Raw genomic sequence first — 25,047 nt, 5'->3', positions numbered from 1 at the left:
TCGTAATCATTCATACTAATACAGACTGCGGTAATTCATAAAAACTCTCTTACTATCGTAGCATCATCTTGATTCCACCCACGCCTGGAGCGCGTTTCATGGCTATAACTGATATCCACACGACAAGCAAGACATGTCTGATTACTATCATGATGTAGATGGTCCGAGATAGCACAAAGATAGAAAACGCCATCGCGGAAAGGTAAATGTTTGACTTTGTAATCTTACCCGCCAGTCGAGCAGATCCTCGGGGAGTATCTCTATCTTTCTCTTTAACAGCGACTTCAGCGACGTGACTTGAATCAGCAAACTGTAAGTCCAAAAGATTCTGGAACTGGCCGACCGACGGCTTAAATCCTTCACGATTGCTGGTTTCGCGTGTGCAGCTGTATACGAGCACCGCTATTAGCCATATGCCAATGACTATGCCCATATCGACAGCTCGCACGGGGAGGTATCCGACCGTGCGTCCAAACTCGCCTCGCTGGCGCATGTCGGCGTAGTCCAAGCCCCAGAAGAACGCGGAAAGGTCGTCGAATCCGATTCTACCGTCGTTTGCAGAAGGCAGTGTCGTGAGTCTGACTAGGTACTCGTGCCGAAGACTGCTGCCGGCCAGGCGCTTTGCTTCGAGCTCTTTGTTCTCGGCCCGCGCTCGCATGCGGAGCTTCGCGTTGAGGTCTTCGTAGCTGTCATCGGGGATACTTTCGTTGTCTGCGATACTGCTGTCTTCCAAGGACTCTGAGCCGGCTGATGATATCGAGTATTTCCTGCTAAAAGAGACGCTTCTGCGGCCGGGAAGGACCATCGTGGTCGTGCTCACTGTACCCTGGGTATCTTGAAGCGCGCATTCCTCGAGCAGACGCAGACTGCGCGGCGCGGTGTTTGAGACTTCATTCGTGATGCGCAGAACCTGGATGGAGGAACCGCCTTCAAAACGCTTGGGGGAGGCGACCTTGGGAGAGGACTTTGGTGAGGATGAGAGGTCGTCGTAGCCAGGCGTGTTTTCTCTATTGAGAACAAGCGACAGTCCTCGACTGTGGCGACGAGGCATTGCTAAACGCGTTGCCTGGGAGGAGACCCTGTGGAGGACTAGTAGAAGGTAGACCGGGGTATGTCTTGACTACGAAGAAGATGAAAGAGCAGTGACAGACGGGAGATGAGCGGGAAGAAGTCAATGACGAGCGTGGAGCTGTAATGGAACCCAAACCAAATGCGTATGCGCGGACGGCCGATGAGCGATGAGATCTCGAATCCACTGTTTTGGTCCCGCGCGCGTCGCGTGGGTTGGGGTATCCGAATCCGACACTGCCGCTCGGAGAGAGCAGTTTGGCTCTTTACGAGGCTGTATTTTGTGCTTGAGTTCCTGGAACGGTCATTAAATGCTCTACACCGTTGAAGATGAACGACAATGAACGCCGAAAGCAGAGGAGTAATAACGGCCATCTGAACTAATTTGGTTAGGATGTGATGAGATATCACCACAAGACCCTTTGATAAGCGTCAGCAAGTCTAACTGTCAAACGTTTGTACTTTAATCTCATGTACGGATAAGGCAAGTTAAGTGCCGTTTCGAGCAGATTGACGACGCTGAAATACTTGGCCCAGCATCGCCCAGAACAGATGAGGGATTGCAAAACCGATTGATGTCAGCTGCTTCTGCTCAGAATTTGCGCTATTTCCTCACCGCAGATGCAGATGCACGTGAGCTGATTGCACGTGATCTGGATCTCAGCCGCAGCAGCCGTCCGTGGACAGCTCGTGCGACTAATAAATGAGCCGCACACTCGCTTCTGAGGGTCCTCGGGGACGATTGATAGCGATGGAATACAGAAACTGCTTTATCCTGGCTTCCTGGACTACTATAGATAATCAGAGTAAATTAAAAAACTAATATAAAAAAGAGCTACACAGCAAGCTATAATAATATTCAAGAAAGAAAGCGTGGGATCAGGGATCATGGATTAAATAACATCATTCGCTCATTGCGAAGCGGCCTGGGAGGCACACAGCACGTCATAAGCCCTCGTCCGCCTCTCTCCTCTCTCCTCTCTCCTCACCGCCGTACAGTGTCCCCCCTTCATCGTTTGCTCCAAACCGTGAAGTCTAGCTCTACTGCAATCCAACTTACAAACAACCTTCAAGCTTCCCTTTGCCTCTCATCGCTGCCCCCTTCGTTTTACCTATCCAGATTATTGAAAGAGCGGATCCCAAATCCGAGTATATTCTGAATAGCTGGCCACCATGAGATTCACATTCAAGTTTACCCCCACCAACCTCAACCTTTTCTTCTCCACCGATCCCCAGGACGCCGCTGGCTCTGTGCATTTCAACGTTCTGCAAACTCCTCAACGCATGGAGTTTCAGTTCATGCACGACAGCAACGTCTCCTTCCCCTCCTCTACAGTCCCCAACGCTGAATTCGACTCGGACTACTACAACAGCACCTACGCCGACCACGACTTTCTTACGTCATCTTACGAGGTACTTCCCGACAACAGTATCTCCGAGGAAACCACTGGTCAGCCTGACGCGTCCGAGCCCACTATCAGCAACGAATACCGTGCTAGCTACGGCAGCACCCACGTCGGCCATTCCGACAATCTTGAGACGATCGACTCTGCTCAGTCGATTGATCAGATCAAACCCGAGCCTCAGACCGCGACTGGCTCTGACGATTCCAGCTCCCCGTCGGAGCAGTTTGTTTCCGAGAACGACGACCCTGCGGAGCTTGAGCCCGCGACGCTCGCTACTACCACGCCGCTCTCCGCCAATTTTCCCGTCAGACAACCGTCCCCTGAGACCAGCAGCCGTGCTCTTACTGCTCGCGAGATCATTTTGACGATGATCGGCCACCATTCCGTGACTCGCGGCGCGTACCTCGGAAACGGCACGCAAGCTCTCACTCCCGGGCAAGCGGCCGGTCGTCTCATCCTGGATCTGATTCAGCTCCCCAGACTCACCCCCGGACAAGCAGCCGGTCGTCTCATCCTCGAGATGATCAAGCCCAAGTCGAGTGTCGATCATGGAACTCTAGACGTCGTCAACAACCGTGGTAGCGTCGTATATTCGGATCCAGCCATCGTGTATTTTCTTCGCGGCCCCGAAACAGAGTCTGAGCAGCCAGCGGGCAGCTCCTCTGCTTCGACGCAAGAGAACGACTCATCCTCTGAGATCCTCATCCAGAAACACAGATCCGTCAGTGCTCCTAATCGTCCGTCCGTTCCCGTTCGCCGCTTCTACCGCTTCTCGAGCTTTGAGGGCATCTGCACCGAGCCTCTCGACTACTTTGTGTGCAAGACGCCGCACAGCGCTCAGACTCACCGCGCCGCCGCAGCAGAGTCGCAGCCGGCTGAGATCAAAGTCCGTCACCAGCTCAGGTCTTCTGAGCGCAAGAAGAAGAGCTATGGCGAGATCAAGCAAAGCGTTGCTGCGACTACGACGAAGGAAGACTGCACGGCTCAGCCAGAGTTTGATTTGCTCTCTCAACTCCCGATCGATCCCGTCCAGTTGCTCGTCCAGAAGTTCGAAGCACTGCAAGCCACGATCCCCGATCCCAAGTTTCTCCACTCCAAGTTCTACCGTTCTCGTGCCTCTAGCAGATCGGTTTTGTCTGGGATCCGGGAGAACGTGGTAGACGGCCCTTCTCAAAAGGCTAGCGAGCCTATTGAGCCCGAGAAGTCCGATGAGCCGGTAAGCTCTCTTCAATCTCTCATTTTTCCTACGCCAGAAGCGATACTGATTATTTCACAGAAACCAATCGTCGATGGACCATCTGAAGCCATCCAGGAGGATCACCTTTCTGGCTCTGCAACGGTCTCGACCGGTATGCAGCTGGTATTGCGACATGAAGCCTACCACTTGGACAACCCTGCGCCTGTATTCCGTCGAATTGTGCTTCCTGATTGGGTCCTCCTTGTTCTCCAGTCTCCGTTCGGGCCGTCCATCAGCCGCGAGCTTGCCCTATCTGTTCGAGGTCCTCTTGATCTGCTGGCGCCGCCAGAGTTGTCTGCCCTCGTGCTTTATCGCTCTTCGTCAAGACAGACTCCGCTCGCGCTTCCTCCGGCACCCGAACCGGTATCTGACCGTCAGCTCGTGCTCTACAGACAGAGCACCTTTGAAGCCGTTCCCCTGTCTTTGCCAGAGCTGGTCCGAGACCGCGGTTTTGTGCTCTACCGAGCACTGACGGTGAAGCAAGGCTTGCTCGCCCTGCCCGCACCAGTTCGTCTCTCATTGCGATCCCGGTTCGCTGAAAGAGCATCCACTCTTATTATGCACGCGCGATATGCGTGCGGCGAGATCCTTGCCTGTTTATTCGTTCACTCCGTCGCCGCCCTAGCTTTTTCGGCGCACCTGGCGCCCACCGTTTTGCGATACACGGGTCAGACGGTCTCATTTGCTTGGGGGATCATTCTGGCTTTATTCATTTCAATCCGAGGAGAGTTTCGCTATCATCTTCAGTTGAGAAAGCAGAAAAAACAGGCCGCGCTTGACTGTAGATCCCTGGTGATCTACCAGCCTCCCCCCGCTTCCTTTTCCTCTATCGTTATCCCGTATGTTACTGCGCTGGGCAGTCTTTTTGTACGTGGAGGAAGAGTTTCCAAAGCCGTTGCTATTTCTATGGTTCCCAGTCTTTCCGTTTTCGTGGATCTCAGCTTCAAAGTTGTTCTTGTGGTGATCATTATTCTGCTGGCAGGACTCGCCCGCGGTCTCCAGAGATCCTCCCAGCTCGTCCGCATTGCGACTACCGCGGCGCGCACTTTCATCACCACGAACGGGTCTTCCCTTTATTCCCTTTGGCGGTTTGTTTTGTTGGTTTATTATTTGACTGTGAAGTATCGGTTCAACATGGGAGATAGGCAGCTCTCTGAACTTTTGGTGCTTTTGCGGGCGAATTGGCGTGTGTTTGGGCAGTTTTTTGTTATTATGGTTTCTTTTTTCCTTTTTTCTTCTATTCCCTATTTTCATGATGATTCTCAGCAGAGAGAGCAGAGTCTGCAGACTGTGCAGAGCGAGCACAAACAGATAATTTCAGACGAGACGGTAAGTCCTCCAGCCTACTTCTCGAAAATGAATCTCAGCTAACAGGATGACATTAGTTTGAAACGCACGACAGAGAGCTAGAGCAAGAGAAGGCTATCGCTGCGGCCGCACCCACGACCAGTGGTGCGAGTCATATCGATGCGCGACCTTCCCTTACGCTTGATACGGAGCTTGCTATCGTGAGAATAAACCCCTGCTACCGTTTTTCGTTCAATAATACTAATGTTTGTAATAGTCGAGTATGGAGGACAGTAGCCCGGCTACTGAGTCTTCTTCTTTGGAGCTATCCCCCCTCTCTAACCCGTCTCTTCCAGCCTCATCGCCAGCCTCTTCGGTGCCTTCGCCTAACACAGTCCTGGAGAAGCCTGAGCCCTTCTCCCAGGACGGCACTGAGGAGGACGCGTCCCACGACGATGAACTGGATTATGAGATGGACTACTCCCCTGCGATCCCTGATGAGATCGAATATTATAGGGGGGAGGGCGATAGCTCGATCCATACGAACTGTCCTTCCGACTGGTACTTTCCCGATTACGAGCAAGGCCTTGACGGAGGCGATGGTTCGCACTATCAGATTTCTGATATGGAGCCGTGCTTGTCTATCTTTTTGATTGACGAGTCTACCATTCCTTGGTAAAGCGGCTCTAGTGGTGGGATGAGGGTATTACTTCTGATTCCACGCACATTTCATTTCAGGAGCATCTGCTTTTGGACCTTCGCATTCGCATACAGCATTGCATATACCACTACATTTGCATACAACATCGCATTCGCATACAACACTGCATTTGCATACACCTTTGGACACAACATCACATACGACATCGCATACACTTGGGCTACGACATTGCATACAACATCGCATTTAACACTGCATACACATCGCATAACATTCTGGACACAACACCGGATCCGCATACACTTTGGACACAACACCGCATATCACTTTGGATACCACATCGCATACCACATCGCATATCACTTTGGATACCACATCGCATACACAACATTACGTTCGCATACAACTTTGGACACATCGCATACCCCATCGCATACCCCATTGCATACACCATTGCATACACCATTACATTCGCGTACAACATCGCATCCGCATACAACTTCGGACACATCATCGCATATCACTTTGGACACATCATCGCATATCACTTTAGACACACCATCGCATACATGTTTGGATATACTTGCATACAACACTGCATATCATGCTATCTGAAACACTATGTGCAGCGCTACACCAGTGGAAGATGATAGGAATATCGTCAACACATCTACGCAACACCACACACGACCAGGAATCTTGAGGAACAAGGAGAAGATTGAGAACACATACTCGATACCAAGTCTCTTTCTACTGTCTGTCTGCCGTCGGTCTGATTTTCACCATCTGTCATGGTGCCTCGCTTCTGTTACTTTTGATTTCCCAAAGCACTGCTCTGCTTGTGGGAAATCACGAATACTCTGCTGAAACCGAACTACTGCTCTAGTTCGGTATTACTTCTCTGTTGATCATCATCACTTTTTTCCTTCTTTTCTTCTTCTCGGTCATAACTGTAACTGCCTACTGTTATGACTGTTACTGCCCTTACTTTATTGTATTGCTCCTGTCGCTCGTTTTTTAAGGTCTAGATTCAACCCGAAGTTCGTAGTAGGGCTTTACTAGATTCTTACTAAACACAACGGCTTGCTACTTCCTTTATAGTTCTATTATTCAATATCAAGTATTATTATTATAATTATAGTTCGTAATTGTTGGCTTCGTAGACGTAGTATTGCTGGTAGATTAGGTCTATTCTGCGTAGGCAAACCCCGCAAAAAGCCAAATTGGGCTCGAGCACTGTTCCGGGCGCGGGGCAGCTTGCGCTCGGAAGCCTCCGACTCTGCTCCTGCTCTGATTACGGATGCAGCCAATGCTCATTGGACCGGGTCTGCACAATGATAGCGATATTTTCTTATAGGATTAATGCATTTAATTATGGGTTTTTCGGCTTGTCTGGGGCAGTTTTATTCCTGCCATGATTCTTAAAGTGTGCGTCGTCAACTTGGTAGATGACCTGCCTTCTCTTCACAGCATTGCAACCTTTGATCAAGTTATATCACAAATTCAACAATGACCAATTCTAAATCAGAAATCGGATCCTACGTGGCTAAGCTGGAAGAGCTTACGCTGGCAGAGAAAGTCAGCTTACTCTCCGGCTCAGATTTCATGAGAACCACTTCTGTTCCTCGAGTCGGTATTCCCTCGATCAAGGTATGCTGATTATCACTCCCACCCAGTCATAAGTGGAGGCTAACATTCTGTGAAGCTGGTTGATTCCATAAATGGAGTCAAAGGTTCGGAAGTCCACGCTGGAGTTCCGACGGCAATATTCCCCAGCTCAACATGCTACGGCTCCACCTGGAACCGTGACCTGATGCACAAGCTCGGCGTCGGTCTTGCCGCTCAAGCAAAGCTGAAATCCGCACAGGCAGTGCTTGGGCCTACAATCAACATCCACCGTGACCCCAGAGGCGGACGCAACTTTGAGTGCTTCAGTGAGGATCCGCTTCTATCCGGCCAGCTCGGTGCTGCGATCGTGAACGGGTTGCAGCAGGAAGGCGTGTCGTCGTGTCCGAAGCATTTTGTGTGCAACGACAGTGAGTTTCAGAGACGCTGGTATAATGTCACTGAGACTCAAAACAGTCGTGCTGCTCGCGAGATCTATATGGCTGCTTTTCAAGAGTTGCTACGTCACTCTTCTCCGTTTGCTCTTATGATTAGGTATGTTTCTATTCCATGGGCGCTCTTATGTGTGGATTTTCTAACAACCAAACTTCAGTTACAACAAACTTGACGGTATTTACACCACCGAGCACCCTTTTCTCAAGGACATCCTGCGAGACGAATGGCATTACAGTAAATGTCTTCTCTCAGATTGGTACGCCACCAGGTCGTGCGAGCAGTCGGTCAAAGCTGGCACAGATCTTGAGATGCCGGGTCCTTCAGTTTTTCGCGGTAAGCGGTTACTAGAAACTGTCAAAAAGGGTCTCGTGGACGAGTCTATCATTGATGAGCGCGCTGCGGCGGTCCTCGGCCTGCTCGATGACACGCGCGACTCATACGCTGACGCGCCTGAGAAGGTGGTAGAAGACCCAAGTGCAAATGAGTTGATAAGGAAAGTTGCTTCGGAAGGTATCGTACTTTTGAAAAATCAAAACGATGTTTTGCCTTTGAATCCTGTCGGGCAGTCCAAGCTTGCCGTCATTGGCATGCATGCCGTCCAACCTGCTATCTGCGGCGGCGGTAGCGCATCAGCTGCTCCGCAGTACTTGCAACAGCCGCTCGAGTGTCTCAAAGAGAGTCTCTCAGATCCTTCCCAAGTGACTTACACCCTAGGAGTTAGCGTCAATCGTCTTGTGCCTCCCGTTCCATTAGTGCAAAGCCGCGCGGATAATGGGGAACCCGGATTCGACGTTCGCTATTATAGCTTGGATCACAAAGGGCCCGTGGCTGTGGATCACGTCAGAAATCCTGCTGTGAACATGGTCAGGCAGCTAATTCCTGGTCTGGAGGAGGGCAAGTTCTACTTTGAAATATCGACAAAGCTGACGCCTAAGTTTGCTGGTGAACACGTCTTGGCCGTGCGTGTGACGGGCGCATTCGAGCTGTTTCTGGACGATGAACTGGTATGACCCCTACTTATTTATTATTTTTTTGAACCGATATGCTGATCAATCCCAGGTGCTGTCTTCTCCACAATACGAAGTGTCGATGGAAAACTTCCTCTTCGAGCCATTCTTGCTAGAGCGTAGGGTTCAAGTTCCAATGCGGGAAGTACGCCCTTACGCAGTGAAGCTCGTGATGCAAAACCGGATAGCGGCTCCTGGTGACTACGAGCCCAACCCCCATGGAGCCTGTCTGTGCTTTCAAGAGTTTACGGATGACGAACAAGCCATTGCGGATGCGGTCAGCGTAGCTGCTTCTTCGGACACCACCATCATATACGCCGGTAGAACGAGCGAATACGAATCTGAGGGCTACGACTTGGCGGACATGGCTCTTCCGGGTTTGCAGGCGTCTATGATCAAGGCTGTTGCTGCAGCATCTAAGCGCACAGTGCTTGTTTTGTACTGCGGAAACCCAGTCGACCTAAGTGAATTTGTGGACGATGTCGATGCAATCATACTTGCGCATTATCCAGGCCAGGAAGGCGGTCGCGCAGTCACGGATGTCATTTTAGGAGAGGTCAATCCAAGCGGGAAGCTGGCTACAACATGGCGAAAGAAGCTAGATGAGCAGCACGTACCGTCGTTCAACAGCTTTTCCGCGAGACTTACTGACGAAGGGTACACTGTTGACTATACTGAAGGAATCAAGGTTGGATACCGCGCACCAAACACGGCCGAGGTTGCGCTCTTTCCATTCGGTTTCGGGCTGTCGTATACGTCATTTACCTACTCCAACCTCAACATTGACGAAGTCGACGACAGTAATGTATCTGCGAGAGTCACTGTTGAGAACACAGGCGACGGCGCGGGATACGAGGTCGTGCAGCTCTACATTACACCTCCAGCTGACAGCTCTGTATGGCGGCCTGCGCGAGAACTCAAAGGCTTTGACAAGGTCTGGCTGGAAGTGGGAGAGTCAAAGCAAGTTGAGATCGAGCTGGTCAAGAAGTATGCGTGTAGCTTCTGGGACGAGAGCAGTTGCAAGTGGAAGATGGAGAGTGGTGTTTATGGCGTTGTTGTTGGAGATCTTGCAGGACAGTTTACTGTTGCGAGCGAGTTGATGTGGACCGGGGTTTAGTCGGAGTTAACCCACCTGCTAACCCTACATAGGATATTTTCTGAATAAAGTAGTTAACCCACTAATTAAATATCTACGCTTTAGTCGAAGAGTCGTATGAATTTATATAATCATAGGAGTTTATTCAAGAGACATATAGTAAGTAATCTAAAGCAGCTCAACACCTAGTTCAGAGCAGGCAGCTTCAAATTTCTTGCCATCAAAAGATTCTGCGGTATCGGGCAAGACAATGCCCTTGAAAGGAACCCCAGCCTTATGAATGACAGCTTCAATGCCATCACCGGTGGTAAAACTCCAAAGACGAACAAATCTGCTAGCAAACTTGAAAGTAAAAGGAGTGTTTGCAGTGACGAAGAGAGTCTCACCCTCGCGAACAAGACAGGGCTCGTTGTCGCCTACAGTGGCCTCCAAGACACCTTCGAAGACGCAGAAACAGTGATGGACTTTGGGAAACTGCATTGTTGGAAGCGTGGGCTTGAGCTCTGAGCTGGACTCGATACTGGAAATAGCAAACTTTCCTGAGCTCTGCTTGGTGGTGATGAACGGTCTCGAAAGTACACCGCCTAGGATCCAACGTGGCCCGGTGTTTGCAACGAGATAATAGGGCTCAAGTCCATCAGGGAGCACCTTGTCGCTATCATCGAGCTCGGAGACTTCGCAACCCACATGAGTAGGGTGGAAGACAACATCGTACTTTCCCTTTGCAGCCATGACTTTTGGGATCAGAATCTCGAGAATGTGGCGGTCGTCAAACTCGGGCAGGAGAATGCTGTTACTGGGCTCGCTGATGTAGCGGAAGAAGTCGAGCCACTCGCCGGGACTGACGAGTCCGTAGGTTTCAGTGTGAGGTCCTAGCCAGTGGGGGTTGTGGACCACACCCTTGATAATATGTGTTAGCTGGAGCTCAGCGTCAGATATAAATATTGTACGTACAGGAGGAACGGACGCAAAGTCGCCAGGGCCCAGGATCTTGCACTTGTCTCCGATCCAGATCTTAAGAAAACCCTTGGTGACAAGAAAGACGTCGTGCGCCTCGTTATGGTGATGAAAACCCGGAGCATCAGCAAGTGCGGATCCGGAAGAAAATACAGACAGTGCACCTTCTGTCTGAATAGCAGATGCAAGGATGCGGAACATGCTCTTGCTGCCGGGAATCGAGATGCGCTCTCCCTCGAGCTGAGGGATGACGTAGGAACTGCCGTCAGTTGGTGGTTCGGACAGACGTTGGATAGGCATACTATCTTGTTATTTCCTATAGTTTCTGCTTTATTGGACGCAAAATGTAATTGTTATAAATGGATAGAAGCGGCATTTGGGAAAGAAAGGTATTTATCTGGATCTGTTCAACCCCGCGATGACAAAAACCCTACACAGAAGTCAAACACCGTGCGGCGCGCAAAATGCGGGGAAGCACAAACCCCTGGAATTATCCGAGCGGGTCCGCAGTGAACTCGGTGCGGTCCGGGAGGCTTCCGAGGGCAAGAATATACGGCAGGAAATACAGTGACATATTCAACTATGGTCTAATACAACATCATCAATCACACTTTGATCACCACACAATCTCAGTTCCCTCGGCACCCTCGATTGGCGGGATGAGCGGCCGAAGCGCATATCCGTAGTCGCCGCCGTTGGGCGTGCGCAGCAGAGTGTGGACATGGAACTTCCCCGGCTGTTCGTTAGTGAGGAAGACGCCCGAGTGGTGGTCAAACTCGGTGAGAATAACAGGGCTCTGTATGCGGTAGTAGAATGGCGAGCTGTCGTCGTAGCCACCGATCCACGAGAAGTAGGTCTCAGACTCGTACTTTCTGATGTGCTCAATGCGCAGCTTGCGCGCTTTCTCGGGTAGAAAGAGCAAGTACTGCTCAAGAATATCGTACAGCAGCTCTTTCTGAGAGGCATCAAACGCGCTCGCAAGAACGCCCTCGTATGGGACGATCCGGTTGTCACGGTAGGCACCACACAAATGACGCTGGTCGTCGCGATTCCATCTTCCAGGAGGCATGGCAGGGTCCTTCATTTCCTTGTAAACCTGCGCTTTGGCTTTCAAGTCATCACTCAGACTCTGCATCAAGCGCAGACCTAGCTCTTCCTCGCGGTAGAGGATTCGCGTACCAGAGTACTTGCCCTCGTCAATGAGATTGGGCTCAGCACCGGTGAACCAAGGAGAGAGAATGAGTTGTCGCTTGTAGAAGAACACGTTCAGGCAGAGATGGTGCCCGTAGAATGACCAACCCCACGGTCTGTCGGCCGACGGAGTGCCAAAAAAGACCAGGTTGTAGGAAAACTCATTCATGACGCGCGGAGACTTCACCAAGTCTCCTAGGAAACCGTTGATACGCATTGTCGAGAGCGCTTTCTCGTAGCCCTCGGGAGACAAAGTGCTTTGAACGACTGCCAGTGCTGCATCGCGAACCTCTGCTGATAGTTCATCGAGACGGATGCCCTTGTCGCTCAACAAGAATTCAGGGTTACTCCAAGTGCGCCATTCGGGAGAATCAACATGATAGAGCATTTTCTTTTTTTGGTCGTCGCTCAAAAGACCGAGAAGGGTGTTGGCGGTAGCAACGATCTTGTCGATAGGGATCTCATCATCCTGCAGCTGATAGAGACCAGGCTCAACTTTACCATCAGACGTAACTCCCTTAAATGAATCTGAGTACAACTTGAGCCAGTGCATGTAAAGAGCATGGACCCACGGCGGCTGTTTGTTGGTCTTGAATGCGTCGGCGTATTCGTGCGCATCCTGCTCCTTCATTGTAGTGAAGCGCGGGATGGAGAGATCGGGGAGGTATTGGCGAAAGTCGCCGAGTGTGCGCTCTGTTCCTGCAACCATACTGACTTTGACAAACGACAAATGATGCAAACACAAGGAAGAAGAGCAGATAGTGATGATGATGGTGATGATTATCAGGACGGATGGCTGTTTTAATTGTCCCTGGCGAGCGTAGCGTCGGCTGCTCGGCCCCTCGCCGCGCTCGATGCGGCTGCGGGGTAATTTACTTACTCGGAAAGACCGAGCCATAGCGAGGGGCCATTATCACGACAGTTCCTAACAATAGTGCTCGTAGAATGGATATGTGTAATATGTTATGTTTATTTTAGGATGTTGTAGATAAGTTACATTAGAAGAATCAAATACAACTCATGCCGCCAGAAGCTTGGGAAACTCCGCAGTCAAAAACTCGACAACAGCATCCGGTCCTTTCTCGACTTGAAGTCCATGGGGAATAAAAGTCGCCTTCACATTTGGCACAAGCTCTCTCGACATCGCGTGAATCTGAGCAACTTCTTCCGGGGTCCACATTGAGGCACAGCACTATGGATGTAGTTAGTAGACGACAAGTGTTGATAGAATATGGACGAAATGAATGACTTACGACGACGTCGGGCTGAACAGCCTCGACTACAGCCTTCACGTCCGAGATTCCTAAAGAACCAATTAGAATACAATTTCTTGCTTGACAGTTGATAAACATTCTGATATTGACTCACGGGCGACGTTAGCAGCATGCACGATATTGTAGCGATCTTTCAAATTCTCGAGCACTCGAGGAATCAGCCGACGAGCCCGTTCTGGCGCGGTGTTGACAGTGAGAAGAAGAAGAGGGCGGCCTGCAGTAGTGCTCATAATTAATACCTAGTCGTTATGAATATGCCTCTGTTGATGACGATGATTTGATGATGGTGATGTCTGTGGTGGACTTGTAGTCTCAGTGCAAAGTGAAGGCTTTAACTCGACAGACCCGGCGCGCTCCGGACCAAACCCTATCAGCTCTCACTGAGCCACTTCCTATGCGGCTTTCTGTCTTTACCCTGCAAACACCCTACAACTACTCTCCTCCGACGGCTTCGAGGGATATCGAGAGAAAGCAGCGAGAAGCAGAAGAATATTCATCCGGCGTACTTTCAGGCCTTGGTATTGATAATGAGCTCACAGTGAATGTTTACCCGCTCTTGACATTATTTATCTCTATTCCGCGAACATCATGTGAGGAGAAACACGGTTCTGGGTGTTCCGGCATCACGAGTCCCTGCTGCTCTCGGAGGCCTCCGAAAGAAACAAAGGCAGGTGGGGTGTGCGGGGCAGCACCCCGCATCAACATGATCTTTGACGCTACTGATGCTGTCTGATATTCTTGTCTCTGAACGATAGCAGATCTCGGTGGTGATATCGAGACGGCGATGCCGAGTCGCTGTCTACAGTTTCCGGCAGAGCGTTCATCTTCGTGCCTACTTCTAGCAGCACAGTCTCGTCTCTTCTATCCTCCCCTCCTCTTCAATTTTTTACCGTCTGCATAGGCGTACCTAATATCCATGACTCAAAGCTCTCCTGTCTCGAAACTCAACATCGTCGTTGTAGGCGCTGGCCTCGGTGGCATAGCTGCCGCCATCTCTTGCGCGCTGGCGGGACACTCCGTCACGGTACTCGAGAGCGCCAAAGAGCTCGCTGAGGTATCATAAATTTGCTTTATTCGATTTATGTATCTAGATTGACAACTAACAGCTCTCTCTTTCACATAGATCGGAGCAGGGCTGCAAATAACACCAAATGGATCCCGACTTCTCAAGCAATGGCAGCTCCCGCAATCGCTATGGGACGCCGCCGCCATACCGACCGTGATCACCGTCCATCGCTATAGCGGTCCAGTTTTAGCTCGCGAGGAAAAATTCGACAAAAACATTCTCGCAAAATACGGCTCGCCGGTCGCAGACTTGCACCGCGTCGATTTACAACGGGCACTCTACCAACGTGCAATCGAGCTCGGCGTTACTTTCCATCTCGGCGAGCGCGTGCTATCTCTCGAGACTTCGAAACCACGGCCTGTTGTCTGTACTCAGTCTGGACACCAGTTTTCGGGTGACCTGGTCGTTGCCGCTGACGGACTGTGGTCTAAGTGTCGTGAAGAGTTTTTGCATGCAAAGACAAGTCCTCTTCCCACCGGCGATCTAGCTTACCGGATCGTTCTTACCCTCGACGATATCAAGAGCGAGAAGCTTCGCGAATGGGTCAAGAATCCTGAAGTCCATATCTGGATCGGGCCTGGTGCACATGCTGTCGGATACTCTCTACGCGCTGGCCAAATGTACAACATCGTGCTTCTGGTCCCAGATACTCTGCCTCAGGGCGTCGCCAAAGACGAAGGAAACATAGAGGAAATGCAAGCGCTCTTCAACGACTGGGACCCCATGTAAGTAGGAGACGGTATTTTTTATGGCCGAACCTGAACTAACAAGGTTTATTTGCATAGATTGACGAGCTTTCTAAAGGAAGTAAAGTCCGTCGAGAAGTGGAAACTAATGCATCGTACGCTTGCACCCTTTCTACACGATTCGTATCACAGCACTAACGTTTGTGGCTAGGCCAGGAAATGGATCACTGGGTCAGCGAGCAGTCAAATCTAGTTTTCCTGTAAGTGCCTGCCATCCTCTACATATCCAAATACCATACTAAAGCGCCTGAAAGTGGTGACGCATGCCACCCAATGCTGCCATATCTTGCGCAGGGAGCCAACTCTGCACTCGAAGATGGAGCAGTCCTAGGAGCTCTCTTGGGTGAAATAAAGTCGAAGGCGCAGCTACCGTACGCCCTCGAGCGCTACGAGTCTCTTCGCAAGTCTAGAGGCGAGGCCATTGTCCGCGAGACATTCTTGCAGGTATGTTTCTCGCGCTCAGATATTATATAACAGTCACTATTCACTTATTAACAAGCCATCTAGAGACGCGACTTTCATCTACCAAACGGGCCTGAGCAAGAAAAGCGGGACCAGATTTTCCTCTCGCAGCTCGGCAAGGAAATCAAGGGCGCGTTTCCCAGCAGATGGTAACTACAACCTGGCCCAGTATATTTGTTACTCGATTCGCTAATTGAATATGTCTATTCTTTCAGGACCTGCCCCGAAGTGCAGCCGTGGATATATGGCTATGATGCAACGAAAGAAGTAGAAGAAAGCTGTGCTAATGAACCCTTTCCCCCCGCATAGCCGTACGATTGTCTCGCGATGCTCTGTATGCTTATAGTAGTATTTATAGTGAGCTAAATACAAATATGAAACTATTATCGAGTCGTAATCTCTAGCCAAACTATCAAATGCTCATGCTCTTGGCCCTGGTGGAGCAGACAGACTGATATTTGATGCCCATTCCTCATAAAGAAGGTCAGGCAGACCATCAAACAGGCTGTCGTTCAACATCACCGAACTAAAGTCCTATAACCAGCAAAGCACGTATTAGTATCATCACACGCAACTTTAAGAATAGGCAACATACCACTTCACGGTTAAGCTCCATATAGGGATCTGCATCAGCCAAAAGAGCCACGTTGTTATCTCCCGGCGTATCGACACCTTTTAGAGCCTCCAGATTCGTCGTAACTATCTCGCTCAACCTTCTCGCGACAACTGATGCATCCATGGCATTAAGAATCTGAACACATTTTTCCAGCGAGATTAGGTATTGTCTTTTATGGGGAGAGCTTGGAAATTTCTTGATATGTAGAAGCAGCATCGTAACCGCAAACATGACATATGTCGTGTTGTACCACCTAGGATCTTGTCAATAGCTGAATATCAATATCAATCAAACACGAAAGGCCTACTAACCATGTCTGGAAGAACGTATGTGTACGATATATATCGTATATTATATCGATAGTTGCCCGTGCAGACTCCACGCATTTTTGAATAGCTTCTTCCAGAATACTGGGCAGCTTAGTCAAGTCGCTAGGAACACAGACAAGGAACGGCCTAAACAGGAGCATCTGGATATTATAGAATCCTTTTCTTGATGTCAGCGAGAGATATTTGTAAAAAGCAGACACGTGAACGCAGACTTACTGATCTGCAAAACTAATCTCTGCCTTTTAATCCATCTAGGATCGCGCAAACTCTCAGCAAGTGTATCCCCCGGAAGGTTAGCAGGTTTAAGCCTCAGAGGCAAGCGCATTGCCCATGCTGTCAATTCTGCATTCAGCTGCAGTGCACAATCAAGCTTATCCCGCACGCTGGCATTGGAATGGTAAACGCCAATAGACACTTTCCGCATGATCTTGGCGCAATCCACCATCAGCGGAATTAAATCAGTCTCGGTATTGTTTATAGGAGGCATGATCTGGTTATGGTATTCGTCCATGCCTAACGTATCTGGCCGTCCCAGCGAGAAACTCATCTCTCTGTGCGATTGTCAGCATTGGAAAAGTAAAACATACTCATATCCTTTCAACGTACATTTCCAGAGAGTATAGTCCCCTATTTACAGACGAGTAAGCTCAATCAATTCAATAACTGCGCACAAGACACAAACTCACCACCAAGTTTTCGATATCGAATCCGCCTGTTCCGGGTTACTCTTTGTCGACATCTCACGGTTGAATCCAAGAGAAAGACAAATCCGGCAGGCCTGTCCAAGATACATGTAGGCGACTGAATCAGTTAATTAGCATTTGAGCTATTTGAGTGATATAAATTGTCAAAAACATACGGTGCGGATTCAGCTCGTTCTGACACACCTTGGCCTAGTTAAAGAATTAGAATGATTCAAAATACAGATATGAGAGCAGATCATTATGCAACCATTATTATCGAGCATTGGACGGTTTCCAAATCATGAGAGTACTGAAGATCGCGGAGAATGGTCTGAGCATCATTGAAAAGCTGACGACTCCACTGAAATCTATCTTTGTCTTCAATTTCTAGAGAGTCCCAGGATCCAATCAACGCCCCTAGAGACAGAGTACTGAGATATAGAGCGATAAAACTCTCGGATACGGCAGATGTTCTTCCGAACCACAGATCCTCCGCACGCGCCATGAAGGAATTTTTGTCAAGAAAAGGATGGATATAGTGCAGCTGCTCAAAGTATCCTTTGAGAAACTGATGCGCCTGACGGAAATAATACTGAACGCTTTCTAGCCGAGCGGTTGTCGAATGCAGAGCCGAGGAACGAGTCATATCGCGAAGAAATGCGTCATTATGAAGCGCAGATACAAGAGACGACTCGAAATCACCCCTCGAATCTGAGCGGTCTGAATTTTGAAATTTCTTATGAAGATAATCCAGAAATGCAACCGATGAGGTGTTTCCATGGAACTCTGAGGAGAGAGTGTGGTTGTTCATCCCGGTGACTTCCTTATCACTGTCTTCAGTCAGGCACTGCTCAGCCTCATCTAAAGTCGATGATCCCTTCTCTATCACAGTGCTTGATTCTGCTAGACTTTCGGGTAAAGAGCTCGGTGTCAACGATGGTGGCCGCTTGTTTGTACCGCTTAGACCATGCGCAGAGTTGAGCGTCCCCGCTGAAGCGCTGTTATCGTTGCTGATCGGTATCTGAGATCCTTGAATAGCATGACCACTCGAGCATGATCTCTGTTCTCCATTTGCAAAGTTTGAAAAAGCAGGACCATTTGCATTGCTACTCTCTGCGGCATGGGCCACCGCCATAGCTTGCCTTCGCGAGGCCACGACTTCGGCGGAAAGCTGCTCAATCTTTTTCTCCAAGAATCGCACGTGGCTATGAAGTGTTTGTTAGACTTGAACCTGAGTCGACACAACAGCATACATAGTTATTGCCGTACCTTATAGTAAGATTCTCCGCTCTTGACATATTCAGCGCTTTGTAGGTACATTCTGCCTTATGATCTATGACGACAAATAGGGTCAGCATCGGTGAATCTCATGGAAAAGTGATATACATACTCTTGCAGTGAGTACACGGGTAGTGCTCGTCGCACTTGTACTTCTTCTGTCGACATCTCTCGCAGGCCTGGGCAACTCGTGGTCTCCTCGGCCTCTTCACCTGGTCTTGCTCTGAGCCAGATGCCATGGCTTATCGTGGGCAGCACCTCGAGCTTGGGAGGCTAGAAAGAGAGATAGCACTGGACGATAGCAAGTCTGGCTTACTAGAGACCTCCATGTTGAGCAGAAGATCATGGCCCCTCTCAGCTTGAAGACAGAGACGGATCCACACTGGGAAAAATGCGGGGTCGGGACCTGGGGCATTCATTAGCCTTTCGACCCTTTCTACAGTTCAAATATATTATGTCGGTGATTCAGCTATTACGTAAGATTTATTATTTCCGCACTAAATAACTGCAACCCTATACTGCTGCTTTATTTCTGCGCAGGAACTCCTTTCTCGATGATTGACTGTAACCAGTCAAATCCCTTTCTTTGCTGATTCCATGTCTCGTCGCCTTTCTGCATACGGCCCACGAAACTGTGAGGCTGACCCGCTATCTCGATCATCTCGCAAGTGGCTCCTACTTCACGCATCTTTTCAACAAAAAGCCGGCTCATTTGCGGTATAATCATCTCGTCAGCGCCACCATGAACAACAAATGTGGGCGGAAATGAGCTGGAAACGTTGAGATAGGGATCGACCGGCTTATAACCATCATCGAAGGGGTGGATCGTCCTCATAAGAGTTCCATAGGCCATGTTGACGAAGGCAAAAGCCTGGCGGGGATCGCTAAAGTTCGGTCCTTTAGTAGCCTGGCCTTCCAAAGACACGCCACCCTCTATAGGGACCGGCTTTTCGTCATATACTTTGTTGAGGAACTCAGGAGTCAAGTCCTTGGGAAGCATGCGTTCAAGGGACGGGATCGTGGAAGTCCAAAACGGATCGTTGAAGACTTTGGGAGCGTAAAAGTCGAGAATTGCCAGGACAGGTTTTTCAACGTCAAATCCCTAAAGAGGGCTGATTATTAGCTATGTTATGGGACTTGTATGGAATAGAATTGAGCAGGTCGCGGACCATAGATAGTGCCAGATGTCCACCAGCTGAGGTTCCATATGCAACGATCTTGTCTTGATCGGCCTTGTACATGGCGGTTTTGGGGTCCTTGGCTAGTTCCTTGTCCAGCCCTCCACTTTGAACCCACTTCAAAGCATCGCGGCAGTCCTGCATAGGACCCTCTAGAAGCTTCACTTGCGGACAGAGGCGATGATCTAGAGCGAGCACAATCCACCCGCGTTCCGTACAATCAGTGATCTGATCGGCAGATACCATTTTGGAGGAACCAAGAACAAATGCGCCTCCGTGAATCATAAACACTAGACAGTTAGTTGTAAGAAATACTGATATATAACAGATCAACTAGAATCACTCTACATACAAACAGGATAGGCAGTGGGCTCTTGCGAGACTGGGGCAGGCAGATGGACGTCAGTCCCAATGACACAGTCATCGACGACTTTGTAGACATAACGCAAGGTATCGGCCATGTTGATTGAAATAGTTCACAGATGCTTTCCCTGCCCTGCTGTTCTAAAGCGAACAGAAGAACAGAATCGGGGATCCTTACATAGCTTGCGTAGAGCTCTCTACAGACTTAATATTGGAGAAAGTGTGGGGCTACGCGGGAGATCGCTTACGCGCCTCGGTAAATCCGAGAGGAGGATCAAACCCTACGCTATCAGCTGGCCCCGGATTCTCTTCTTATTTACCATCACAGACCTTCCGATATGTTCAAACACACCCCGACGCTGCTCTACAGCACTGCTCATTACCGTCATTTGCAGTGGTGGTATCAATCGTGCCTTCTCTATGACGTCTGAAGATAGTTGGACGCTCAAGGCTCCGTGGATCTGGCTGCCAGGCTATGTCGACACTGCCGAACAGTCTTCGCCAGGCCGCTTTGTGCTTTTCAGAAAGACGTTCACCCTACCAAAAAACGCATTATCTTCAACTGAGTGTCTGGTTCATGTTTCAGCCGACAGCCGCTATCGTTTGTTTGTCAATGGTATCAGCGTGAGCTTTGGGCCGTGCAAGAGCTATCCCGAGCGCTGGTATCTCGAGACCGTCGACATCGCTCCGTATCTTGTTGAGGGTGAAAACTGCATCAGTGCGCGTGTGCTGCGATACTCGCCTCTGAAGTATGGCACGTCCTGTATAGTGCGCACCAACATGCCTGGCCTTATGGTGTACGGACGCGTCGAGGTAAATCGAGTCTGCTGAATTTTAAACCCTGCGCCGCCAATCGTTCTACTAACATTATGGTAGGATATTGATATATCGACCGACCCATCATGGAAGTGCTATGAGGACCGCTCTGTGACTATTCTCTCTGCTGATGAATGGAACTATTTGCTTGGTCCTCCATTTTTATCTATCTATGAGTCAGCCGACGCATCCAAGGCTCCCGGTAATTGGACGGATGCCAGGTTTGACGACTCACAGTGGGCCCATGCCAAGAATCAGTCAACAAATGTCAAAATGTTGCCAGCTGTGCTTCCGTGGAAACTACATCGACGGACAATTCCAGTTCTTCCCGAGATCCCGCGCATATTTGACGGAGCTGTGAAAGTAAGGGGAAATACACAGAAATCTGAGTGGGACAGTCTTCTCAAATGCGGAGAACCTGTCAAAATTGGATCTGGGGAGTCGGTTACTGTCGATATCCAGTCGCTAGTACTGACGACTGGATTTTTGGTATTCCGATGCAGCGGAGGAAAAGGAGCCAAGGTGCGCATACTATGTTCTGAAGCATATGAGAAAGATCTCGGGAAGGACAAGTTCCCGTTCCCGGTTCCAAGAACAAAAGGCAACCGGGCGGATCACGAGCATGGAAGGCTATATGGAGTTGAGGATTTCTTAGCCGTAGGAGGCTCAGAAGTAACTGTGTACGAGCCCTTCTGGTTTCGTACCTTCAGATACATCCAGTTGGAGATCACCTGTGCTGATTCATCTATTGAAATCACCGACTTTTCTTATCGTGAGACACACTACCCTCTCGATATCTCTTCCACTGTCGAACTGGATGCTGAGCACGCAAAACTTTGGGAGATCAGTCTGAACACGTTGAGAAACTGCATGCACGAAACGTACGAGGATTGTCCGTTTTATGAGCAAAATCAGTTTACCATGGACGGTCGAGTCAACCTACTGTTCACCTATCAGGTTTCAAGGGATGATCGGCTAGCTCGCAAGACACTCGAAGAGTTCAACGCAAGTCGCCGTCCCGATGGGCTTCTTGAGACCAACGCCCCTTGTGCCTACAGAATGATTGTTATCCCACAATATTCGCTTTATTGGATTATGATGGTTTACGACCACATGATGTACTTTGGTGATGCATCTTTAGTTAAACGATATGCCGGTACAATTGACTCTATATTGAATCACTTTGACTGTCTTCTAAACAAGCAAGGTCTTGTTGGTAGGTTTGACGAAGAATCATGGCCGTTTGTTGATTGGGTCAAAGAGTGGAGCGGGACTGGCGATATCAAAACGGTAGCTGTCCCACCCATCTACAACAAGACTGGTGTTGCAACCTATAACAGTCTGATCTATTCTGTGGCTCTTCAGTATGCAGCTGAGCTTTCGGACTTTATCGGCCGATCTGGAACAGCGGGCGAGTATCGAGCACGTGCGCAGGCGTTGAACGATGCTGTCAATCAATTTTGCTTTACTGGAGGGGTATACAATGACGGCCCAGGAACGGAAGACAAGAGTCAGCATGCACAGATCTTTGCCGTACTTTCAGGTGCGATCTCGGGTGATGAAGCGCGACGTTTGGTTGAGCGTGCACTTTCCGACTCGTCGTTTGCCAAGTGCTCTTACTCCATGATATTCTACATCTTTCGAGCGATTGAGAAAGTCGGGCTGTACGATGTGTTTTATGATCGTCTTTTGGATCCGTGGCGTGAAATGCTGGCCAATAATCTGACGACGTGGGCAGAAGATAATGTGTCTTGTCGAAGTGACTGTCATCTGTGGAGTGCGGTTCCAATCTACGAAATTGTTGCCCAATTATTTGGACTCAGCCCTACTTGCCCTGGGTACAGTCTCTTGAGAATTAATCCTCGTATGGAACTTTTTAAATCAGCAAGAGGTTCGTTTTCTACGCACAAAGGGTCTGTTGAGATTCGATGGGACAGCAATGAACTTCATATTAAAACGTCTTGGGACGCTGAAGTCGAATTGATTGTTTGCGGAAACAAGAAGCTCTGCACGATTTTGGCTGGAAATGCTTTCACGCTCAAGAGCACTGATATGTGATAGTATAGTTCAACAAAACGCTGTTCTTGCTTGCGAATTAGCGATAGTATGGATATAGATAGTATAACTGTAACTTATAGCAATATAATGTAACAAATAGCGATAAGAGCATAGCTCTATACTACATAAATACACCATCTCGGAGCTATTGAGAGTCTGTAGTTCAGTCTGTAGTTCACTGTTAGTTAGTTGCTACCCCTCCTCCTGAACCTCACTACAAGACCCACTATAAAATAAGCACAATTTGGACTCTCTCAGCGTGAACCCTACGCAGATCAACGTTGCTCGAATAAAAAACTACTTTTAACAAAGAAATGTTTAAATTATTTGCACTTACCCGCGCTGTCGGAACAGGACAATGCGTCCACCGGAACGATCCGCACGCATCAACGCTCAGAGGCTGCTGTATTCCCCGCAGCGGTCAGTTCATGATCCGAGCAACTTGAGTGTCTATCAGTGACCCGTCCTCAGCTCTGCGCGTCTACTTCCCCGCATCTTCCTGCGATGCTGCCCCGCAATCGCTCGCCAATCTTCTGTTTCACTCTCTTTGGCGCGGTAGGACCCGTACCAAACATCACATGAACCATGGATATCCAAGGATCGTGATGTAGGTCACTTCTGGACTTTCCGGAGTCTATATAGTTGCAACCGGCCGCGTCGCCAGCCATAGCCCAATATCCATCCTGCGCTTTATCGACCCACCCCTTGAGATCATGTCCGAACCCCATCTCAGTGAAGAAGACATTCAAGCTAAGCTGGAGCTTGAGCAGGTTGAGGATGCAGAGAAGACCCAAGATGGCATTCCCCGACGTCGGAAGATGACTGAAGAGCAAATCGAGCAGCTCATCAGAGAAGAGAAGGCAATCTCTGTACGGGACGCGATAAAGACACATAAGCGCATCCTCGCTTACTGTATGTGACTTCTCTTTGTTATCTTGTTTTGTTAAAGAAGCAAGCATGCATTATGAACCCACGATACTAACTATTCCACCTTCTTGATAGGCACCATCTCTTTTCTATGCGGAATGACTTATGGCTATGATTCTGTCGCGAACGGTTCAACTGTTGCGATGCCTGCTTTCTTGCTTTCTTTCGGTGCAGTTGATGAGACCGGCTCGTTGTATGCCCCCTCTGTGTGGACATCGTTGTGGAGTTCCATGTCAAATGCCGGGCAAGTTGTCGGGTCCTTCACCGTCGGTCCGGTAGCTCAGCTGATCGGGCGACGCTATGCCATTATTGTATACGCGGCTCTTTCTATTGCAGGTACTGCCGTTCAGTTCACTGCAGACAGTCGCGGTATGCTGCTTGCCGGAAAGATCATCAACGGCGTCACTGTCGGAGCCTTGCTTGCTGTTGGGACTACATACGCCTCTGAGATCGCGACGGTCAGGCTACGAGGCCCTCTCTTGCAGACATTGGTCTTCTTCTCCGTGGCGATGCAGGGAACCAGTCTGGGTGTTGTCCGAGCGTTTGTTCCCAACCTGAACCCTTCCGCTTGGAAAACGGTCTTTGCCCTACAGTGGGTCTTCGGTTCTCTTCCTATGGTGGCTATTTTCTATCCTGAATCCCCGCTCTGGCTGGTCACAAAAGGAAAAGACGAACAGGCTCGCAAAATGCTCAGACGCCTCTATGGAAATGAGAGAGAAGTCGAGATCCGCTATGAACTACTCTTGCACACCTACGAGAAAGAGAAAGCGCTCGAGAACGAGCAGGCCTCCTTCTCGGAATGCTTCAAAGGGCCGGACTTGAAGCGAACGCTGACAATCATGCTTCTGATGTTCAGTAATGGAACGATAGGTGCCGGCTTTCTTGCCCAAAACATTTATTTCCTCTTGACAGTAGGACTTCCCGCTATTCACTCTTTTGATATCGGAATTGGCGGATTTTTCCTGGGCGCCGTTGCAATCGTGCTTAGCTCCATTTATAGCGACAGAATCGGGCGTCGCCGTCTCTTTCTTTGGGGAACTTTTGTCAACACTCTTGGGATGCTGATTATCGGCTGTTTGGGTATCAAGAGTAGCAAGGCTATAGCTTGGGCTATCGCAGTTGTTATGTAAGTCCTGAACTACTGACTCCATCTCGATACTTTCAAGACACTAACTATCTGGTATTTATAGGAATCTTTTGATATCCTGGCAGGTGTTTGCATGTGTTGGAGTCTCATGGAGTATGTCTCCTGAAATTTCGTCATACAGATTACGCCAGCA

General features: G+C 49.4%; 12 protein-coding genes across 12 annotated transcripts; 5 read left to right on the top strand and 7 right to left on the bottom strand.

Moving 5' to 3' along the window:
• Positions 1-52: 52 nt before the first annotated feature.
• On the bottom strand, positions 53-1,051 carry BZA70DRAFT_269995 (uncharacterized protein; the record flags this gene model as incomplete). Its single annotated transcript, XM_064911246.1, has 1 exon — positions 53-1,051. One exon carries the CDS (start codon positions 1,049-1,051, stop codon positions 53-55), a length of 999 nt encoding a protein of 332 aa, XP_064765482.1.
• Positions 1,052-2,241: 1,190 nt separating this feature from the next.
• On the top strand, positions 2,242-5,677 carry BZA70DRAFT_292220 (uncharacterized protein; the record flags this gene model as incomplete). Its single annotated transcript, XM_064914363.1, has 4 exons — positions 2,242-3,690; positions 3,751-4,218; positions 5,097-5,219; positions 5,276-5,677. 4 exons carry the CDS (start codon positions 2,242-2,244, stop codon positions 5,675-5,677), a joined length of 2,442 nt encoding a protein of 813 aa, XP_064765481.1.
• A 9-nt stretch (positions 5,678-5,686) lies between these two features.
• On the bottom strand, positions 5,687-6,192 carry BZA70DRAFT_285809 (uncharacterized protein). Its single transcript, XM_064913797.1, has 2 exons — positions 6,168-6,192; positions 5,687-6,043 (listed from the first exon to the last, which is right to left on the bottom strand). The coding sequence occupies exon 2, from the start codon at positions 5,956-5,958 to the stop codon at positions 5,728-5,730; it is 231 nt and encodes a 76-aa protein (XP_064765480.1). The 5' UTR covers positions 5,959-6,043; positions 6,168-6,192; the 3' UTR covers positions 5,687-5,727.
• Positions 6,193-6,909: 717 nt separating this feature from the next.
• BZA70DRAFT_285797 (putative glycosyl hydrolase) lies at positions 6,910-9,940 on the top strand. Its single transcript, XM_064913796.1, has 4 exons — positions 6,910-7,309; positions 7,365-7,819; positions 7,878-8,724; positions 8,780-9,940. Exons 1-4 carry the CDS (start codon positions 7,169-7,171, stop codon positions 9,842-9,844), a joined length of 2,508 nt encoding a protein of 835 aa, XP_064765479.1. The 5' UTR covers positions 6,910-7,168; the 3' UTR covers positions 9,845-9,940.
• BZA70DRAFT_307841 (cupin domain protein) lies at positions 9,941-11,223 on the bottom strand. The gene is made up of 2 exons (XM_064914841.1): positions 10,778-11,223; positions 9,941-10,723 (listed from the first exon to the last, which is right to left on the bottom strand). The coding sequence occupies exons 1-2, from the start codon at positions 11,078-11,080 to the stop codon at positions 9,992-9,994; spliced, it is 1,035 nt and encodes a 344-aa protein (XP_064765478.1). The 5' UTR covers positions 11,081-11,223; the 3' UTR covers positions 9,941-9,991.
• Positions 11,224-11,296: 73 nt separating this feature from the next.
• BZA70DRAFT_285795 (uncharacterized protein) lies at positions 11,297-12,770 on the bottom strand. Its single transcript, XM_064913795.1, has one exon. It carries the CDS (start codon positions 12,678-12,680, stop codon positions 11,397-11,399), a length of 1,284 nt encoding a protein of 427 aa, XP_064765477.1. The 5' UTR covers positions 12,681-12,770; the 3' UTR covers positions 11,297-11,396.
• A 47-nt stretch (positions 12,771-12,817) lies between these two features.
• Positions 12,818-13,760, bottom strand: BZA70DRAFT_285792 (uncharacterized protein). The gene is made up of 3 exons (XM_064913794.1): positions 13,340-13,760; positions 13,225-13,274; positions 12,818-13,163 (listed from the first exon to the last, which is right to left on the bottom strand). The coding sequence occupies exons 1-3, from the start codon at positions 13,473-13,475 to the stop codon at positions 12,990-12,992; spliced, it is 360 nt and encodes a 119-aa protein (XP_064765476.1). The 5' UTR covers positions 13,476-13,760; the 3' UTR covers positions 12,818-12,989.
• BZA70DRAFT_285789 (uncharacterized protein) lies at positions 13,761-15,899 on the top strand. Its single transcript, XM_064913793.1, has 7 exons — positions 13,761-14,299; positions 14,369-15,036; positions 15,097-15,152; positions 15,209-15,257; positions 15,312-15,501; positions 15,565-15,668; positions 15,735-15,899. Exons 1-7 carry the CDS (start codon positions 14,162-14,164, stop codon positions 15,826-15,828), a joined length of 1,299 nt encoding a protein of 432 aa, XP_064765475.1. The 5' UTR covers positions 13,761-14,161; the 3' UTR covers positions 15,829-15,899.
• Positions 15,900-18,821, bottom strand: BZA70DRAFT_285786 (C6 transcription factor). Its single transcript, XM_064913792.1, has 10 exons — positions 18,538-18,821; positions 18,417-18,480; positions 17,416-18,352; positions 17,324-17,357; positions 17,151-17,265; positions 17,071-17,091; positions 16,681-17,015; positions 16,447-16,621; positions 16,115-16,388; positions 15,900-16,053 (listed from the first exon to the last, which is right to left on the bottom strand). Exons 1-10 carry the CDS (start codon positions 18,662-18,664, stop codon positions 15,940-15,942), a joined length of 2,196 nt encoding a protein of 731 aa, XP_064765474.1. The 5' UTR covers positions 18,665-18,821; the 3' UTR covers positions 15,900-15,939.
• A 68-nt stretch (positions 18,822-18,889) lies between these two features.
• BZA70DRAFT_285783 (Alpha/Beta hydrolase protein) lies at positions 18,890-20,176 on the bottom strand. The gene is made up of 3 exons (XM_064913791.1): positions 19,956-20,176; positions 19,595-19,893; positions 18,890-19,527 (listed from the first exon to the last, which is right to left on the bottom strand). The coding sequence occupies exons 1-3, from the start codon at positions 20,062-20,064 to the stop codon at positions 18,952-18,954; spliced, it is 984 nt and encodes a 327-aa protein (XP_064765473.1). The 5' UTR covers positions 20,065-20,176; the 3' UTR covers positions 18,890-18,951.
• A 210-nt stretch (positions 20,177-20,386) lies between these two features.
• On the top strand, positions 20,387-22,840 carry BZA70DRAFT_292212 (bacterial alpha-L-rhamnosidase-domain-containing protein; the record flags this gene model as incomplete). Its single annotated transcript, XM_064914362.1, has 2 exons — positions 20,387-20,779; positions 20,843-22,840. 2 exons carry the CDS (start codon positions 20,387-20,389, stop codon positions 22,838-22,840), a joined length of 2,391 nt encoding a protein of 796 aa, XP_064765472.1.
• A 216-nt stretch (positions 22,841-23,056) lies between these two features.
• On the top strand, positions 23,057-25,047 carry BZA70DRAFT_101207 (putative MFS sugar transporter; the record flags this gene model as incomplete). The annotated part of the gene is made up of 3 exons (XM_064909323.1): positions 23,057-23,752; positions 23,843-24,893; positions 24,958-25,047. Coding segments are annotated over exons 1-3 (1,340 nt in total), but the record flags the coding sequence as incomplete, so codon positions are not given.

This window comes from Myxozyma melibiosi (genome assembly GCF_037950935.1).
Source record: "Myxozyma melibiosi strain Phaff 52-87 chromosome Unknown BZA70scaffold_17, whole genome shotgun sequence".
Lineage (NCBI taxonomy): Eukaryota > Fungi > Ascomycota > Lipomycetes > Lipomycetales > Lipomycetaceae > Myxozyma > Myxozyma melibiosi.
Note: the sequence above shows the minus strand (reverse complement) of the source record. Positions and strands in the feature narration are given on the sequence as shown.

Coding starts and splice junctions, on each gene's coding strand:
- BZA70DRAFT_285809 (XM_064913797.1), bottom strand. CDS start 5,958: ATGCGGATCCGGTGTTGTGTCCAGAATGTTATGCGATGTGTATGCAGT.
- BZA70DRAFT_285797 (XM_064913796.1), top strand. CDS start 7,169: ATGACCAATTCTAAATCAGAAATCGGATCCTACGTGGCTAAGCTGGAA. Junction 7,310..7,364: donor TCGGTATTCCCTCGATCAAG/GTATGCTGATTA, acceptor CATTCTGTGAAG/CTGGTTGATTCCATAAATGG. Junction 8,725..8,779: donor TGTTTCTGGACGATGAACTG/GTATGACCCCTA, acceptor GATCAATCCCAG/GTGCTGTCTTCTCCACAATA.
- BZA70DRAFT_307841 (XM_064914841.1), bottom strand. CDS start 11,080: ATGCCTATCCAACGTCTGTCCGAACCACCAACTGACGGCAGTTCCTAC. Junction 10,724..10,777: donor ACTTTGCGTCCGTTCCTCCT/GTACGTACAATA, acceptor CATATTATCAAG/GGTGTGGTCCACAACCCCCA.
- BZA70DRAFT_285795 (XM_064913795.1), bottom strand. CDS start 12,680: ATGGTTGCAGGAACAGAGCGCACACTCGGCGACTTTCGCCAATACCTC.
- BZA70DRAFT_285792 (XM_064913794.1), bottom strand. CDS start 13,475: ATGAGCACTACTGCAGGCCGCCCTCTTCTTCTTCTCACTGTCAACACC. Junction 13,275..13,339: donor GCATGCTGCTAACGTCGCCC/GTGAGTCAATAT, acceptor TTGGTTCTTTAG/GAATCTCGGACGTGAAGGCT. Junction 13,164..13,224: donor CTGTTCAGCCCGACGTCGTC/GTAAGTCATTCA, acceptor CTACATCCATAG/TGCTGTGCCTCAATGTGGAC.
- BZA70DRAFT_285789 (XM_064913793.1), top strand. CDS start 14,162: ATGACTCAAAGCTCTCCTGTCTCGAAACTCAACATCGTCGTTGTAGGC. Junction 15,258..15,311: donor CAGTCAAATCTAGTTTTCCT/GTAAGTGCCTGC, acceptor AGCGCCTGAAAG/TGGTGACGCATGCCACCCAA. Junction 15,669..15,734: donor GGCGCGTTTCCCAGCAGATG/GTAACTACAACC, acceptor CTATTCTTTCAG/GACCTGCCCCGAAGTGCAGC.
- BZA70DRAFT_285786 (XM_064913792.1), bottom strand. CDS start 18,664: ATGGCATCTGGCTCAGAGCAAGACCAGGTGAAGAGGCCGAGGAGACCA. Junction 18,481..18,537: donor CCCGTGTACTCACTGCAAGA/GTATGTATATCA, acceptor TTGTCGTCATAG/ATCATAAGGCAGAATGTACC. Junction 18,353..18,416: donor GCGGAGAATCTTACTATAAG/GTACGGCAATAA, acceptor AACACTTCATAG/CCACGTGCGATTCTTGGAGA.
- BZA70DRAFT_285783 (XM_064913791.1), bottom strand. CDS start 20,064: ATGGCCGATACCTTGCGTTATGTCTACAAAGTCGTCGATGACTGTGTC. Junction 19,894..19,955: donor GCCCACTGCCTATCCTGTTT/GTATGTAGAGTG, acceptor CTAACTGTCTAG/TGTTTATGATTCACGGAGGC. Junction 19,528..19,594: donor GACATCTGGCACTATCTATG/GTCCGCGACCTG, acceptor AGCCCTCTTTAG/GGATTTGACGTTGAAAAACC.